Source organism: Diuraphis noxia, unplaced genomic scaffold (assembly GCF_037042655.1).
Source record: "Diuraphis noxia isolate RWA-SAM2 unplaced genomic scaffold, SU_Dnox_SAM2 contig0001, whole genome shotgun sequence".
In the NCBI taxonomy this organism is placed as follows: domain Eukaryota; kingdom Metazoa; phylum Arthropoda; class Insecta; order Hemiptera; family Aphididae; genus Diuraphis; species Diuraphis noxia.
This window is the reverse complement of record NW_028301711.1, coordinates 25,936,593-25,954,155: the sequence shown is the minus strand read 5'-3', so window position 1 is coordinate 25,954,155 and position 17,563 is coordinate 25,936,593. Positions and strand designations below refer to the sequence as shown.

At 27.6% G+C, this 17,563-nt stretch overlaps 1 protein-coding gene across 1 annotated transcript; it reads left to right on the top strand.

The window, feature by feature from the left end:
• Window positions 1–5,622: 5,622 nt before the first annotated feature.
• Window positions 5,623–6,864, top strand: LOC149060386 (uncharacterized). The gene is made up of 4 exons (XM_089218214.1): window positions 5,623–5,742; window positions 5,817–6,063; window positions 6,371–6,535; window positions 6,598–6,864. Exons 1-4 carry the CDS (start codon window positions 5,623–5,625, stop codon window positions 6,789–6,791), a joined length of 726 nt encoding a protein of 241 aa, XP_089074340.1. The 3' UTR covers window positions 6,792–6,864.
• Window positions 6,865–17,563: the final 10,699 nt, after the last annotated feature.

Below are 17,563 nucleotides of genomic sequence, written 5' to 3'. Positions count from 1 at the left end.
GAGAATTTTTTTTGAAGTGCCGGTAAAAAAACTTGAAAATTTAATACAAGGTTCCTTATGAGTCGTTCTTATTGTAGCTAAAAAAATTAAAAATCGTAAGTCACAATTTTTTTTATAAGCGTTTATATTTCAAAATTTTACGAAATCTGTCAAAAACGCGAAAATTTGCAAGTAATTTTGAAGTTGAAAAACTATAAAATTTTTTGTGTTAATAACTAAGAATTAAAAATACAACACTAAGTTTTCCATAAGTTTTCCTTCAAGAAGCTATAGAGAAAACTCGAAGCATCGGAAAAATTTTAAGTGCGTTTGAATTTTAAATTTTTTCGAAATAGCGTAACGATAACGATTTATCCTCAAACGATTTTAAATATTTGTTAGTATTCAAAAAGTATATGTAGTAGATACTTGAAAATTTTACCAGTTATTAGGATTGGCATTTTCTTTACATGATTTGATTTTCAAAATATTTTGACTTTTTTTGAGATATTTATAGACAACTAAAATTTTAAATTTTACTGAAAATTTTTTTTTGAAGTGTCGATAAATTTTTTTTGGCCCCATCAAAATACTTTAAATTTTAATACAAAGTTTCTCATAAGTTTTTCTTATAGTGATTAAAAAATTATAAGAATACATAGGCACAATTTTTTTTTATTAGCATTTGAAGTTCAAACATTGACAAAAATTCGTCAAAAACATGAATATTTTTTTTTGTGTCTGTCATCTCGTTTTGGGGTGATACTTATCATTGCATTCAAATTTAATCCCATCCACTACAGTAACCCTCTATACAGCAGAGCGACATCCACGACTTACCCGCTTTTTTTTCATCTGTTTTTGTTGAGGGCCATGCCTCACATGCGTACAAAGAAATAGGCCAGGCAAGTATTTTATACATTGTTGTTTTCGATTTTTTTTGAGAGGTTTTTCGATTTAAAGAGTGGTCTTAGCATTCCAAAACATCTATTAGCTGCAGTTATTCTACTCTGTACTTCAATGTGTTCACTATTGGTTGTGTTCAGTCCTACTCCAAGGTATTTAAAAGTTTCTACTCTTTTAAATTTCATTTGTCCTACTACTAATTCTGTTTGGTTGTGAATTCTGCGTTATGATTTCATGTATTTTGTCTTACTCTCATAGATTACTAATCCCATATCTTTACTTTATTCTATTAGATCTGATGTCCTTTTTAGATTGGCTTCCGATTCAACTACTATCATAATGTCATATGCATATGCCACTATTACTAATTCTATGTTTTCTAGATTTTAACCCCAGAATTGGATTCTAGAACAGTTCTTACCACATATTCTAGTGCTATATTAAATAGTACCTTGTCTTAAACCATTTTCTACACTGAATTCTTCTGACACTTACTGATTGTAACTGACCCAACATTTTGAATTTGTAGTGCAAGGTTTGTATTAATTTTACCATTTTCTCCGGGATTCCAAATTTCAGCATCGCAGCCCACAAGGATTTTCTGGTGATTGAGTCATAATCTTGTTTGTAATCAATGAAAGAATAATTAATTCTTGATTGAATTCATAGCTTTTCTCCATTAGTTGTTTTACTATGTGAATTTGGTCCATTGTAAATTTTCCTTTTGTGAATCCTGCTTGGTCCTCTCCTATTATATTTTATGTATAGGACATTAGCCTGTTTAATAATACATTGGACAGTATCTTATATGCTATGCAGACCAAAGATATAATTCTTGCACCCAAAGTATCTCCCTTTTTGTATATTGGGCATAATATAAGTATTCCATTGTACCAGCAATGTTTCTTCCTTCCATATTTTTCGAATTATATTCCCCATCTGTTGTATTAAAGCTTAACTAAAAAATGTTCTACCCCTCATAATCACCTATCTGTGGCTTATATAGGCGTTTTTTAAAAAGAGGAATGTGGCAGAAACCCAAAATATTAAATTGTTTGTATGTTTTCACAATACAGTTTTAAGTAACCTGGTAATAAACTATGCATGCTTAGGTACTCATAATAAATATATAATAAAATGAGGATATCATCATAATAAATTACATAAGTACAAACTTATAACACATAACATATTAATAGTACCTATTATTATTGTATATTAAAGTAGTACGCCTATCCTTTTTTGAAAAATTATCAACAATAAGTCAATTTTTTGGTCAATAATATTTAATAATTCCTAATAATCTTTTATCGATGTCTAAATAGTTTATCATGTTCCGATATCTGAAGGTTTAGATGTGATGCAGAGTTTGTGTGTATGAAGTTTAAAACGAAAATAGGTAGAATTAAGATAGTAATAAAATAACAACCAACAGATATTTCTTAGTGGACAGTGTAGTTTATTATGGAATTTATATTTTCTCGCCAGTACCAAAATGGCAGACGTAGAAACTATTCGTCGGCGTAACGTTTTTGTAGATAATGGTTTTATGTTTGTGTTCGATGCGTTTAATGCAGACGGGAAAAAACGTTTTTGGCGTTGGTCAAGATCGTACAAATAATTATGCAAAAGCTGCCAACCGAAGGTAATTTAAAATAATTAACGATTAATTATGATCACAAAAATATATTTTTAATCATAATATTCTTCAGATTAAATACTAAAATGGGTATCAGCCACCCAACATTATGGTCGTTTATTTCAAGTCTACATAAAATCCAATCTGGCCGTGATACATACTACGCACAGTTAAAAGCGGGGAGAAGTCCACCAAAAAAATTTAAAAAATATTTAGACGTCGATAAAAGATTTATTAAAAATGTGAGGAACTACAATAACCTTAGTTTAACATCATTTTTGCGAGGAATTTCTTAGAATATATCTTTGAAATTATCTTTTTATTATAATTATTAAATATTGATGTATGTTATGCAGCCATGCAGGTATCTTATAATAATGCTTAAAATTATTTATTTTGTGTTTATTATTATTATTGTTATTATTACTATTATAAATATTATTGACGAAAATTAAATACTTTTTACTATATTATTGAATATTGAAAAATGTGTATTGTAAACATATTTATAAAATTATTATTATTAATGTTATATGTTAATACATCAATTAAAATATATCAATACAGTCAATTGACAATTATTATTATAAAATATTTACAAGTTTACCTATGCTTTGTTATGAGTAAATTTTTTTTTTAACGACGAAGTGGCGACGGCGATTTGTCCTAGATCGTACTAAACAAAATAATTGAAAAACACTTTAAACTATAATATATTAATGTACCCACTACTTTTACCTGTTATAATATTATAATTTTAATAAAAACTGTATTATAGCACGGTTTTTATAAATTTTTGTTTTGTTTTTTTTACTAACTATTAAAAAGTAGCTATGTCTATTCCAAAGAGAAATCACAAAATATATTAATTTATTCTCGTAAAGTTTCAAAGTATAGGCATTTCAATATTTTGCTGTTCAAAATATTTGACAAGTAAACCATGATTGAATTGCCTAATGCGGCGAACAGTGGACACATAATATATTGAAGACGTATTATATTAAACATCTAATGCATAGACGCATAGTCAATATTTTAGCTTTATAGCTGTATAAAATGTCAAAACTTTAATCTAACCCTCATCTGTCAAGTTCAAATGTTTATATAACTTTAAATACTTATTCTATAAGCCACATTTCTAAAATAAATCCATTAGGTACATTTTGAAGTAGGTAAGTTTACTGTTAAAATAGTCATCATAATTTGTATTATATAATTTAAAAGTACATACAATTTTAAGTAATTTTCCTACAAAAACTGTATAAGTACGCTAGTACGCAATATCAAATTGATTACCACAATAATTTATTATGATATACTATGTAAAATATACTAAACTACATATAACTACTAACATAGGATTCGTGGTCCACGTCCAGAATTTACGAGTATAACACTCAACAACACTGTGATTTGAACTTATAATATTGCAATGGCCATGTTTGATAACGCAACCAGACAATTAGTATTACTGTTAGTGGTAGCTTTGTATTAGTATCCTATCAATTTTATTGCTATATAGTATCAGTTGATACACACAATAATAACAGTTAGGTCAAGTCCAATGGTTGAACTAGGATTTTATTTTTATTTTTATTTTTCGTGGGGGAGGTCTCAACATTTTTCAAAACAATAATAAGTATATATACTATATATATATATAAGATGTATAAACACTCTTATTACTTATTGACTACAGATTAGTTCAAAGAAATTTTATCTTTATGTTATTAATGATGTCATGTCAAATCAGTGTAATTAACTATAAGACAAGATGTCACACGTTTTCGGTTGCTCTATATATATACAAATTATAAAGTAATCGTTTTTATTACGTATCAAAACGAACAAGATTCAGAAACCTATAAATTCATTTATAAAAAATATATATATATATTTTTTTTTAATGTTGCTACTTGAATGTGACCTCACAACTATATGTTACCACAACTAAATAGACTGTCGAGGGCAGGATCATCTCTCTCCTTAAGTGCACCTCCGGTATAACTATAGTTACAAATGTTACAATAATGGTAAATATTTTGATAAAATGCATTAATATATCCTTATGCAGAATAACTAGGAATTTCAATATAGGAGAGTGCAAAATGATCCTTCAATCAATTGCGGTTGTTCCGATTTTCAATTCATAGAGTGTTGTCACTTGTCTATATAAATATAATATTATTATTTATTAAAGTTATTTACGTTCCCAAGTTCTTACTGTGATATGGCGATTATTTATCAAACTAGATTATATTATTTATAGCACTGGTAAAATTGAGATCAGACGCATTTATATCAACTCAGCTGTTTGCATTATATATAGTAGTGACTATCACATAATTGTTTTGTATTATATTTATACTAGAGATGTTACGAACCATATAATATTTAAGGTTAGGTTAGATTAGGTTAATATTTAATGTCGAACCGAACCTGAACCGAACTTTTCTTTAAATTAACGAACTCGAACAGATCCGAACCTACACACTTTTAATTGAACCCGACCCGAACCAAACTCTTCAAATATTTTATCGAACTCGAACCGAACATTTACTACGTTTACGTGCACAATTAAGGTCGGCTTAAAAACTAAAGCGGTTTAATCATGCATCATGTAAACGCGTTAAAGCGACCTTAATTACTTAAACCGCTTTTATTTTAAGGACGCTCGAATATGTGGTTTAACCAAATTAAATCGGTTTAATAAATAAAGTCGGATGTATTTTTGTACATGTAAACACTCTAATGTTTCTAATCGATCATTTTTATTTTGATAAGTGATAACATAATACCATGATAATACAGATTAATCATATTTTATTTTCACGTATAACATACGTAAAATATAAGTCATAACTCATAAGTCCTAACTTCTTTTCTTCTGCTGACGAAAATCGAACTGCCCAACGAAACCCGTTTAAGTTTAGTGACCGATTTCAATTTTCCAGTTCATTGTTTATCTTTTTCATAAGAAACGTTTTTCAGTTATTTTTGCTGGTACATGCTCGCGTTGAAGCTTTTAGTGAACTAAGTCGTATTACTAATAACTTTAATTATTAATTTATTAGTTTTATTTAATAAAGAACTTATAAATGAATAACGCCAACAAAAGATGTAGTTGGAGTGCTGCAGATATAGCTACATTAGTTGATTCTGTTAAAGAAAATAATATAATGAAACTCCTTGATAGGAAACGGTATAGAAACGCAGATGTAAGTAACAAAACTGATTTTCTAATGAAATTTAAAATAAAATAATAGTATAAACTAATTTTTCTGACTCCCAGATTTATGAAATTGTAAGACTTCACCTTGAAAAAATCGGTTCATCTAAAACGGTTGCTCAAGTTCGAGCCAAGTGGAAGACGCTCAAGAGTGGCTATTCTGAGAAGAACCGCGTCAACAAAATAAGTGGAAGCAACCGAATGTCCTGTGATTCAGAAAAAGAATTAGATGAAGTCCTAGGAACTCGACCATCTATAAAACCACTGGACTTTGGAACAAACTCGACAAAAGAAAATGATAAGGATCTTTGTTTAGTTTATGATTTAAAGAAACGACCGTCAAACGGGTCAACTTAGGGCAGTTTTGATATTAAATAATATATTGTAATTAACTTAAGATTAATCAATATAGATGTATCTTCAATAGAACATTTTGCTTTTAGTTAAGGTTTGGTTTATTAATTTATTATACAGATAATATTTTTGCCCTAAGCTAAGAGCCTGCCCCAAGTAGGCCAGTTTGACCTATATAATATATAAGTAACTTTCGGTGCAACCCATTTGCGCCCATCACACTTTTTTCATAACCTAACCTAACCTAACTAATTAATATATAGATATGGAGCTCATTGATGAAATTGAAGAAAGTGTTAATGAAGAAAATGAAGATGTCAGTTATGAAGTAGTTTACCAATCTGAGGACCAGTTGGACACAAGTTCAACACAAAACAAAGGAACAAAAACTCTATCTCAAAAAAGGGAATTTCGTCGTAAAAATAGAAGTAAATTAACTTCTTTCTATACAAAATTACTTTTTTTTTTTATGCATTTGCCTATATTTTAGATTCTGGCGACTTATTGAATATAATGGATTCTTTTAATAAAACTATGGAAGGGCATAAAGATTTTATTAGAGAAGAAAATGAAAAACAAAGAAAATGGGAGGAAGAACTATTAAAAGCAGACCAAGAACAAGCGCAGAAAGATAAAGAGGAATTCACCAGCCTTCTTACTAGTTTACTGAAGCCTAGAGATTAATTAATTACCATTATGTATATATATTTAAAATAATTAAATAAAATGTAAACCAAAGACTGGAAAATAATGCAATAAGATAAGAAAGTATTAAGTTAATTGTTTTGTTTTTAAATGTATAATAAAGATGTTTTGAACTGTGAGTCTTATATTATAATGTTGTACTGATGATTATCTGGATGGATAGTTATTATACATTTACTGAAGACTAAATATTAATTAATTACCTTATAATATAATTACTATTATGTATAATATATTTTTTAAATTACTAAAAAAAATGTAAACCAAAGACTGGGAAATAATGCAATAAGATAAGAAAGTATTAAGTTATAAAATTTATTTTGTTTTTAAATGTTTAATAAAAATGTTTTAAACTGTATGTCTTACATAATTTTGTACTGATGATTGTCTTAATGGATAGTTATTACACATATAGTTTTTTAAGACTCCACGAATGTCCTTTGCTTGTGGTTCAGCCCGGGTAACTGTTACTTGTCGAGGTTGTGGTCTTTCAATATTAACTTCATTGACAGATCTTAACCAGCATGGATTGAAATTATCTTTTGAAGTTTCAATTATATTGTGTAATATTACACAACTATGTACTATACTAGGCATGAATTTGTAATTAATATCAGCTCTTTTCAACAATACTCTCCATCCAGCTTTCAAACGGCCAAAAGCATTTTCAACACAAATTCTTGCAGATGATAGGTAAGTATTAAATGATTCTTCCTCTGGTGTAAGAGCTCCTGTGTAACCCTTTAGCAACCAAGGTAATAAAGGATAAGCAGGGTCTCCAGCTAACATCAGTTGAATAGAGCAATCAGATATAATACGACAATGATTTGGTAATTTATCTTTAGACTGTTTAAATATATTGGAGTCTTTTAAAACAGTAGCATCATGAACAGAACCTGGGTGCTTTACTGTTATATCTCTGAACAAATAATTACAATCAACAATACCTTGCATAACTATAGATGGCCAACCTTTACGATTGACAAAATCACGATATCCATTGGTAGGTGGTTATATAGGTACACGTGTTCCGTCTATAGCTCCGAAAATTTGTACCATTCCAGTTACTTTTTCTACAGATTCAGCCAAAGCTATTGCTTCTGCCACTGAAGGCATTTTTAAATAAGATGGACCAAGTACCTAAATAATAGCAATACAAACATCATACACACAATTATGCACTGAGCTCTTATGAACACCAAATAAACTTGCAACCACCATATATTCTGCACATGATGCCAATTTGTACAAAGCAATAGCCACTTTTTTCTCTACATTCAATGGTTGACGTACAGCATCTTCAGATAGTTTAAGAAAATCATTCAACTTGAAACACATTAATTGGAATGTTTCTTTACTCATTCTGAAATTTTCGAGCCAATCTTCTTCTTCAAAGTTACTGTTTACTATACTGTCCCAAAAATCGGAGCTTCTGTTCTAAATATCATACATTCAAATTTTAACAGTGACTGATTATTACAAAAAAATTAATAGGTATTGATATTGCATACCTTCATCCACATCCTTCTACTCATATGATTCAAATTAAAAGTCATCATATTGTACATAAATTGATTATTTATTTCTAAAGTCATTTGAAGGTACATCATTTTTTTTTGAAATTGTCGTCGACGGCGTAGTAATAAGAGTTTACATTTACTACGACGCGCCTAGCATTTAAGTTTATAAAGGTTTAAACAAGCGATTGCTTGTATAGAATTCATTTTAAGTCAACGTTTAAATAATAAACAAAAATATTAAAAATTTAAGAAACAAATTACATTTTCTAATATTTTAAATTTAAATATTTGATTAATGATTATTGATAAGTCATAAGTATTCAATATGATAATGGAGCTGGAAAGAAATATAAATTTCATGGAATAATGAATTATATAACATACCAATTTAATATAAAAGACTCACATGTAAACAGGTCAGGAAATTAGATCGACTCATAATAAAATCAGTTTCAATTAAGAACGGTTCAACTCGTATCATGTAAACGTAGTAATTAAAAGTTATATTGGATATTATTTTATTTAATATTTATTTATTTATTTATTTATTTATTTATCATTCAGCCACCATACCTCAGAATTATTGAATAAAGATTTTACAACCAGGGGCGTATTTTAGGGGGGCGAAGGGGGCGATCGCCCCCCCCTGAATCCGTATTTATTTAAGGAATCTATTATATTATTTAAAATACAGTAGGATACGCACTTCAATTTTTTATAATGTAGATCATTTTATAACGAATAAACGAAATCAAATAACCAACAATTTTAATTTTCTACAAAAATGATGGTTATAAAATACGAATGAGTGATAAGAAATATTACAGAAACACATATTAAAATAATAATTAAAGACAAACAACGAACGGACGCGTATAATTATATTATTATTATGTTTTATCAGTATCAGGGCCAAATTACCAATGATCATAAATTATTGGTAATGTGGCGACACTCGTACCACATCGGAGGGGGCCTATAATTTTGTACCACGGTTATGTCGCAGAGTCCCCAATGACTAACATCAGTTCTAAAATCAAATGGCCCAACAAAGACTGACCAGTTTGGCTTTAATGAATATCTATCAAGATATAATTATTGATGTCAATAACATTATTGATCGTTTTTCAAAATCAAAAAGAAACCTTGATTTTGTTATTTAATTAAAGTAGTATAATAATTTTAAAGTTTGTTTGTGATGTTAATTTGCAAAAATTTAAAAAAATGTATATAAAAATAAAAATATAAGAATACTTAGATACAAATATACAATAGTATCTATAGTAGTCGAGATAACACATGTGATCATAATAGGTACCTAGTCTTGGAAATATTTTGGTAGTAGAGATAACACTTTTGTAGTGTTGTGCACCTAAAGTAGTCAAAATAATACGGAAGTACCCATATAACTGTATATTATATCCATTTCACGGTGACGCATACGCATCACGCATGCCGTAATTCAAAAATAAAATACTACATTCGTGCGCGTGTTTTTTAAGTAAATCGTTCAATTTTATACGTGTCAAACCATCACAGCGAAGGTGCGTGATATTGTGATAACTTCAAGCGTTTGGTATACGATACGCGTGGCTATGAATTGGGATTTTTGTCGGGTCCATACTTAGTGAAAAATTAAATAATACACAAGTGTAACTTTCAAAAGGTGTTAACAAAAAACTACACCAAATATTAACCTGATTTAAATATAACCAAAAACGTTGAGCCTGAATTTAAAAAAAATCGAGTCGCCCCCCCCCCCTAGAAGTAAGTTTAAATACGCCCCTGTTTACAACTATTTACTTAAATACTTTAATAGGTAGTTAATAATTATTATGCATGAGATTTTCAATTTTTAATTATTAATATGATGATAACTGATAAGAATAAGAAAAAGCGAAAAACATCAATATTTAAAACAAGCAAACATTAAACAACTAATATTAATCTATTAATTATTAATTATTTAATAATAATTTATAATTTTAGCCGTTACTCCATCGACTTTTATTTTTATTTCTCTGGTTCGAATATCGAACGGAACTATTAGATATTTGGTTCGGTTCGATTATTTGGAATTTCCAGTTTGGTTTTCGAACCGAACCGAACACCCGAGTTAGGTTCGGTTCGAAAATCGAACAGTTCGTAACATCTCTAATTTATACACAAACGCGGGGTAGCCACAGGCAAAACCAGCCCTCATCTAACCACCCATGTGCAACCGGCCAACACCACCCCTCGTCAGTCCGCCAATTGTGGGGTCGTCGATCAACGATTGTGAGCAGGGTGCCACTTAGCATCAATCTTGCCATTTGCAGCATTAATATACGTAAGTGTATTGCATTATTTTTATTATAGGTACAAGTTAAATATTTCATTTTAAAGTAAATCGAAGATTGCTCCAGAAGAATTCTTGAACACTGCATTTTATTTCATTTTTTAATCTTCGAATTAAACATACAAAACTTTTTATTTATACAATTTAAAAAATATTATTTGTCTTATTTTTTGTTGTACACCAACTGATTTTTAAGGGTTTGAGTTTATTATTTTTAAGTAGGGTTCTGTAGGGGGGGGGGGGTTAAAGCTTAAACACTTTTACTAAACTATATAGAGCAATATTTGGGTACAACTCTTCAAATCAGTCAAAATAATTTCATTTTAAATTTTAAATGTCATGAAGTAATAGGTAATTGAAATTAAATAGAACATGTTTGAATAAATATACAACTTCCATACTGTAGGTACCTGCAGTTGTACAAATACCTATTGAATAATATACCTATACATTTATACTTCTCGATTTTTAGAATTTACAGAAATTTACCAAAAACTCCAATTTCACAATCAAGTCCAGTATTTTGGTTATTTACAGTTGGTATTATTTTTTTTTTGTGTGTGTTAATATGTTGTATTATTTTATAGAATAATTTAATTTAAAAATGCAAGACTATTAAACGTAATAATTAATTTAGATAATAATAATTTTACATAAATAATTAATTATATCTAGTTGAATAGTTATGAATATTTTACGTTTTTCATTAAAATATGTAGCTTAAAAATAAATATTAAACACTTTTTGAACTATACAATTCGTATGAATACCTATTATTTTATATAAATATTAACTAAAATAATAATTGATAATAAAAATACTTTATAAACCTATTAATGACAAAAATAAATCAATTAATCAATTTAACCAATTTATTTATCAATAATGATATTTGTTACCATTTCATTTACCACGCAGCGAATTTAAAAAACAGATGAATAACATAACAGGCACAACTCAAGGATGTATAATATATATATATATTAATGTCATTAAGGATATTAATTTTATTAGTTTTTCTATATTATGCACTCAAAATAGAAACCACTAATAACTGTATTTTTAATTATAGGTAAAAAGTATTTTTATGTTTTAACTACCCCGTAAAAAAATAAGAACGAAAAAACTTTTTTAGGAGAGGGGTCCTTTTTAAGGGGGTCATTCAATTGTTAGTTATTTTGGCACTCACTAATATTATCTAAGTATGAGTCTTGGAACTCAACTTTACAACTAGGTTTCAATCGCTACAATAAGTTCTGGTTGGTGATTTATGAGCAACGTGTTGCGCTTTTGTAGAATCTTTAACATATTGTTCACAATTGTTGAATCTCGTTTCATGTAACTAACACTTGTAGCTTGTGCGGTAGGTATCTAAGACACCTTATGAAAGTAAAATGTATATACAAAACAACGAATTCTATAATTCTATATCTATGATATAAACTGTGTAATCAATCAGATATATTGGTATTTGTAAACCATATGGCATTTATTTAATTATTAATTGCATTTACTTAATGACGCTATACGAAATGATTTATCAATGTTTGTATTATTTATTACCAACTGTTAAAAAAAAATAATAACTGTTAAATTAAGAATATGTTTATTTCATGTTTTGCCGGTTCCAATTTTATCAACTCAAAAGTAAGCACTATTTTTTATCGATTGTCTGTAGAGCACAATACATAAGACATTATGTAGTACAATTATAAAAACTTGGTTGTAAATTTATAATAGCATATTATTTTCAGAATTAATCTTTAGTTTAAAACAACTGTTTTATAATTATGAATTTTCGTATTAGCTATATTAAAATATAATAAGATATCACAAAATTTCCAGTAGGTACACCCCCCTCCCTGCAGGACTACGGCACCATCGGTGAATTCTGGGTGAAATGTTAGGTTTATCGATCTCATCCCACAGGACCCTTCGTATTCTCACCCTTCCATTCATCTCACTGTTCAGTACAAAAACCGTTCGTATAATATATTTCAGTTGCAACCTGCAGTCGCATTGGCTTGCTTCTGCGTTCGGCAGTCTGTTGCTACGCGGCTTCATCTGTTATATATACATATATTACCCTTCTAATAGCGATTTTGAAAATTTTTATCCACTTTCACTCATTAGACCCTTCATAATTAATTTATTTGAAGATTGACGATTGTGTTATTTTACATTGTGGCTTTAATAATAGTATACAAAAATAGCGACATAAGTATCCAATATCTGTAGTGTAGTAAGTAGTTGGTCATAAGTTATTAGAATGTTTTTATTATAATTATTATAAGAAACATTTTTTATTTATTTTTAGTACGTATTAGACATATCTACATATACTAGATATTGTAGACTGGTAAAAATCGATTTGAAGAGCTTTTATATCAATTGTCTCCGTTTTCAAATTTCACATAAAAGAGATTCAAGAATTTATGGTATGCGTTTGACTTAATATTATTTAAATTAATACTAATGTACAATTTACATTTTGCATGCAATTATTGTTTAAGAATATTAATTAATTTTAAATAAATATAAAAATTATGGCAAGGATTTATATTATAAAATAGTAAAATATTAATTTTATTATAATAATAATATGCTGAAATATAGGTACAATAAAAATATAATGAATCATTTAGTAATAATTTCCGAGCTATAGGTAGTTTATAATAAAGTTAAACAGATTAGCATTTTATAATTTTAAAATAGATTGAATAAATAGTTACTTTTTATGTAAACTAAATATTATTTTGTTAGTCTTAACTCTTAGTTAGTATTAAGATTTAAATAAATCCATAGAAGTTTTAATATATTTTTACAATTTTTTTTTTGCCTACGACAAAATCACTAATTTCGTGAAATTGAAGTTAGGGTTGTGATGATGTATGACATGGCGATAGTAAATGAAAATATGCAAATTAAAAATTACTTTTGTTCAAATATACCAAAACATTTTTTCACTAGACGTTCTATAGTTAACTTTTTAACACGCATACACATGTATCATCTCTGGACGCAAGTCATAAGTTTATGACATACAAATTTCATTTTCACAAAATGTTACAAAAAATCATTAAACAAGTTGGATAAAAATAGTTGAAAATTTGAAATATGAAATAATTTGCATCATACCTACTATAGATATGCCATATTCAAACAGAAAAGAACTGTTAATAAAATGATTGAAATGGTAATATAGATTTGTTAAGTATATCATATGCAAGTAACAAGTGTAATTACTGAATAGTGTCTATGATTTGTGGCGTACTATTAAAAAATACAAAAACAGCATTAGATATAAAAACAACAAGAGTATTACCTTAATTGCTAGACCACTAGGTAGTCTCAGAAAAGGAGTACCTACGCGGAACACCTCTCATATCTCAGGGAGTCCAAAACACAGCATATTATTATTTAAATACATCACAGTCATTGGGTTTCATGAACCATACTGTAGTCTTCTCTATACTATTTCAAATTAACTTGTGTTTTTTATTGAACATATGCACTATTAATGAACTTTGGAAATTATCTTTATATTTACGGACAATTAATTAACATTTCAACTCTGAACAACGTCATATAGGCGCAGGTTAAATGACACACAACAATATATAAGATTATAGGTACTAATAAGTAACACCATTAATAAACAGATACTTAAAAATTAAATAGCGGCTTAATAATATGGGCTCCTATTAAACAATAAAATAAACTAAGAAATCATTACAAATTAATAATTTCAAGAGGGCGCCACACCCGTATGTGCTGTCTCCGTCCTACAAACGTACAACATAAAAATTTATTTTGTGCGGATCAACTTTTCTCCTTCTGTATTTATAATAGAATTATCAAAATTCAACCCATATAAATGAACTTCATCTATGCGACAATGTTGTAATTTTTTTTGAAAACATCAATTCAATTAGAGTTATTAATTTGAAACCAAATGTTTTTTTTAAAATTATATTATTAAAATATTTTGGTTAATTCTATCAAAAAAATAAAAACACTACGACAAAAATAAATTTCTGCTTTATGCAATATATAATATTAATAATTCTACTATAAATACAGAAAGAGAAAAGTTGTCTGGCGAAAAACAGTTTTTGCTATTATGTTTGAAAGATGAAGATAACACACGCGGGTGTCGTACCTATTAAATCTAATTTTTCTATATCGTGAAAATTAATGCTATTAAGTTTTAATTTATTTATGATACCTACAAGTTATAAATATAAATATTTACCTATTCCTCTTGATCATACAGATCACTGTATCCTCAGGACCAGATTATCCTAGCGAGTTACTGTGTAAAACTTGGTGGCAAGTTATGAGGCCGCCGACTGAAAATATGTTAACAGTTTGAAATTGAAAATGGAGAATTAATATTGGACTTACACAAGCCTTAGTATAATAAAGTTGTAGGTTTTATTGATATTCAGCTTGTAAGCGGTTTATTGGTCCGATAAAGTGAAAAAAAAAATCGATCGCAGGTTTGAAAATCGCAAAATTTGTTCAATTCGGCCCTGCATCAAATGCACTCGATTGAATCACACACAGCATTAATAAAGAAAATGTATTTGGCAAGTATAATAAATTATTAAAATTAAACTGTTTTGGTTTTTTTTTTTTAGATAAACACGGTTTGTTACTATTTACAGTTCAAACAATAATCTTTACATTTCCTCAAAGCATTTTATACGCGATTATAACAATGACTGGGAACAAAGCAAGAAAGCTACAAAGAAAAACCAAATTCAACCGGAGTGATGTTATAAAATCCAAGTTGTTATTAATCATTCAAATACTAATTGTTTGCTATACATTGTTTTATTTATATATACCTATCGATCATTTATTTTACAATTTCCGTAAACATGAAGCGCCGCCAGTTATAACATTTATTTGTGTACGCATACAATAATTTTTTAACTATATTTAATATTTGTTATTTTAATTTATAAACAGTTTTTGAATTGAAACATAAGAGAACGGGCCCCTTTAAGATAATTAAATTCAACTTTAAACCTGCAATGTCCCCACTACTGACTAGTATAAATACCAGTAACGACTTAACTTATGATCGAATAAAATTAATTTTTTATATACCTACCTAGATAGTCAATAAATAATTCAATTGATAAAAATTTATATGTTCCCAATTTTATATTAATAAACTATAATCAAATTTTGTTAATCATCGTGCAGTATAATAATAATAATGAGTGATATTCATCAAATTGAATTTGAATATTTTATTCAATACAATTTTGCAAAAATTAAATATAAATAATGAACAGAATAGATATTTAATTGTTTTTTAAACATGTCATCCTCCATCAGTTAAAAAAAAATAATTAGCAGAATAGTTACCCTCCCACACACACCCCCAAATAAACCAATTCAAACCCTGGTTAAATTAAATTAATTATTTATTCAATATAATGAATAATGGTTATATATAAATATTTGTTTACTGGAAATCATAGATTATCATTAACATACCATTATTATTATGCACTATATTTCAACCTTTATATTAATAACATTATCATTAATATTAGTTGAATTAATAGTATTAAAATATTAAATGTTATTTTATATAGAAAATTATTACACAAATTACAATACTTATAAGGGTTGAAAACTATCAATACTACTAAGTACTGGCCTATATTTAAATTTCATCCATCTTTCTTAAAATCTCATTCTAAAACATACAAAAAGTATAACTTGTTGACTGTTGTAATGTTGTCAGTTGTGTGTATAGGTATTGTATAATATTACAGGACATAAATGTATAACATTATGTTGGATTTGGATACATCATATCGCTTATATTCACCACAGGCAATAGTAGTTTGATTGTTTAGTAGATATACTTACATCCATTCTATACATACATTAACATTGTTTATTAGTAGAAAGCATTATGATTATATTATACCTATTTATTATATCCAGCCTTAAATTAATTTATATTTATCATATAATTATATCTATTATTAATGAAAATAATAAACTGTTGTTAATACAATAATAAGCTATTATTATTTTAAGTCTATAATTTTAGCATAATATATGCTGTATATGTGTCAAATACCTATGTCTACGCAGGGGTATGAACTTAATGGATTTTTGTATTTTTATTTGTATACTTTATGCGTAACACAAAAGTAACTTTTTCCAACATTTGTTTTGAAGTAATAAACATATTATAATATTATTATTACTCACAGGGGCATATGCTGGTTGTTGATAACAGTATGAACGAAGTTCTTCTATTAGTAAACTTTATATTAAATGTTCAAGACTTAGGTAGCTATTAAAATGGAAAATTTTAAATATGTTTAATTACAAATTAATTATGGTTTTATCAGAACTTTAAATGCTTATGAAAAATAATATTGTTTCCATAATATGTTGTTAACATTAATAAATAGCTATAATAAAAACTTATGAGATACCTACCGTGTACTAAGTTTTTAAGCTTTTTGAATAAATGAATAAGTTTTTATTGACATTTAAAAAAAAACTAAAATCAAACAAAGACAATATATGCAAAGATTGTCTAATCAAGGTTACCAAATATTTTTTAGCAATAATTTTGAAATTTTAACAAATTTTAATTTTTTTGTTTTGATTATTTTAAAAACTATCTAAGTATCTATTGAGAATATTTTCTATTTCAACTTCTCAAATGTACCAACCAGGTGCAATTTTCTACAACAAATCTTCATTGGAATTGAAGATAAAATAATTTCTTCTATTAGAAAAGTTGGGAAGTCAAGTTGTGCAAATTCTTTCAAATAAGTAATCTATAATTATTTCATGCATTTATGAAATTATTAGCCTAGAACAATAAAATTAAAATCGAATTATTA

Excerpts from the sequence above, each read along its gene's own strand:
- LOC149060386 (XM_089218214.1), top strand. The coding sequence starts at position 5,623 with ATGAATAACGCCAACAAAAGATGTAGTTGGAGTGCTGCAGATATAGCT. Across the intron at positions 6,064-6,370 it reads AGAAAATGATAAGGATCTTT|ATATGGAGCTCATTGATGAA; the intron begins GTTTAGTTTATG and ends ATTAATATATAG. Across the intron at positions 6,536-6,597 it reads ATTTCGTCGTAAAAATAGAA|ATTCTGGCGACTTATTGAAT; the intron begins GTAAATTAACTT and ends CCTATATTTTAG.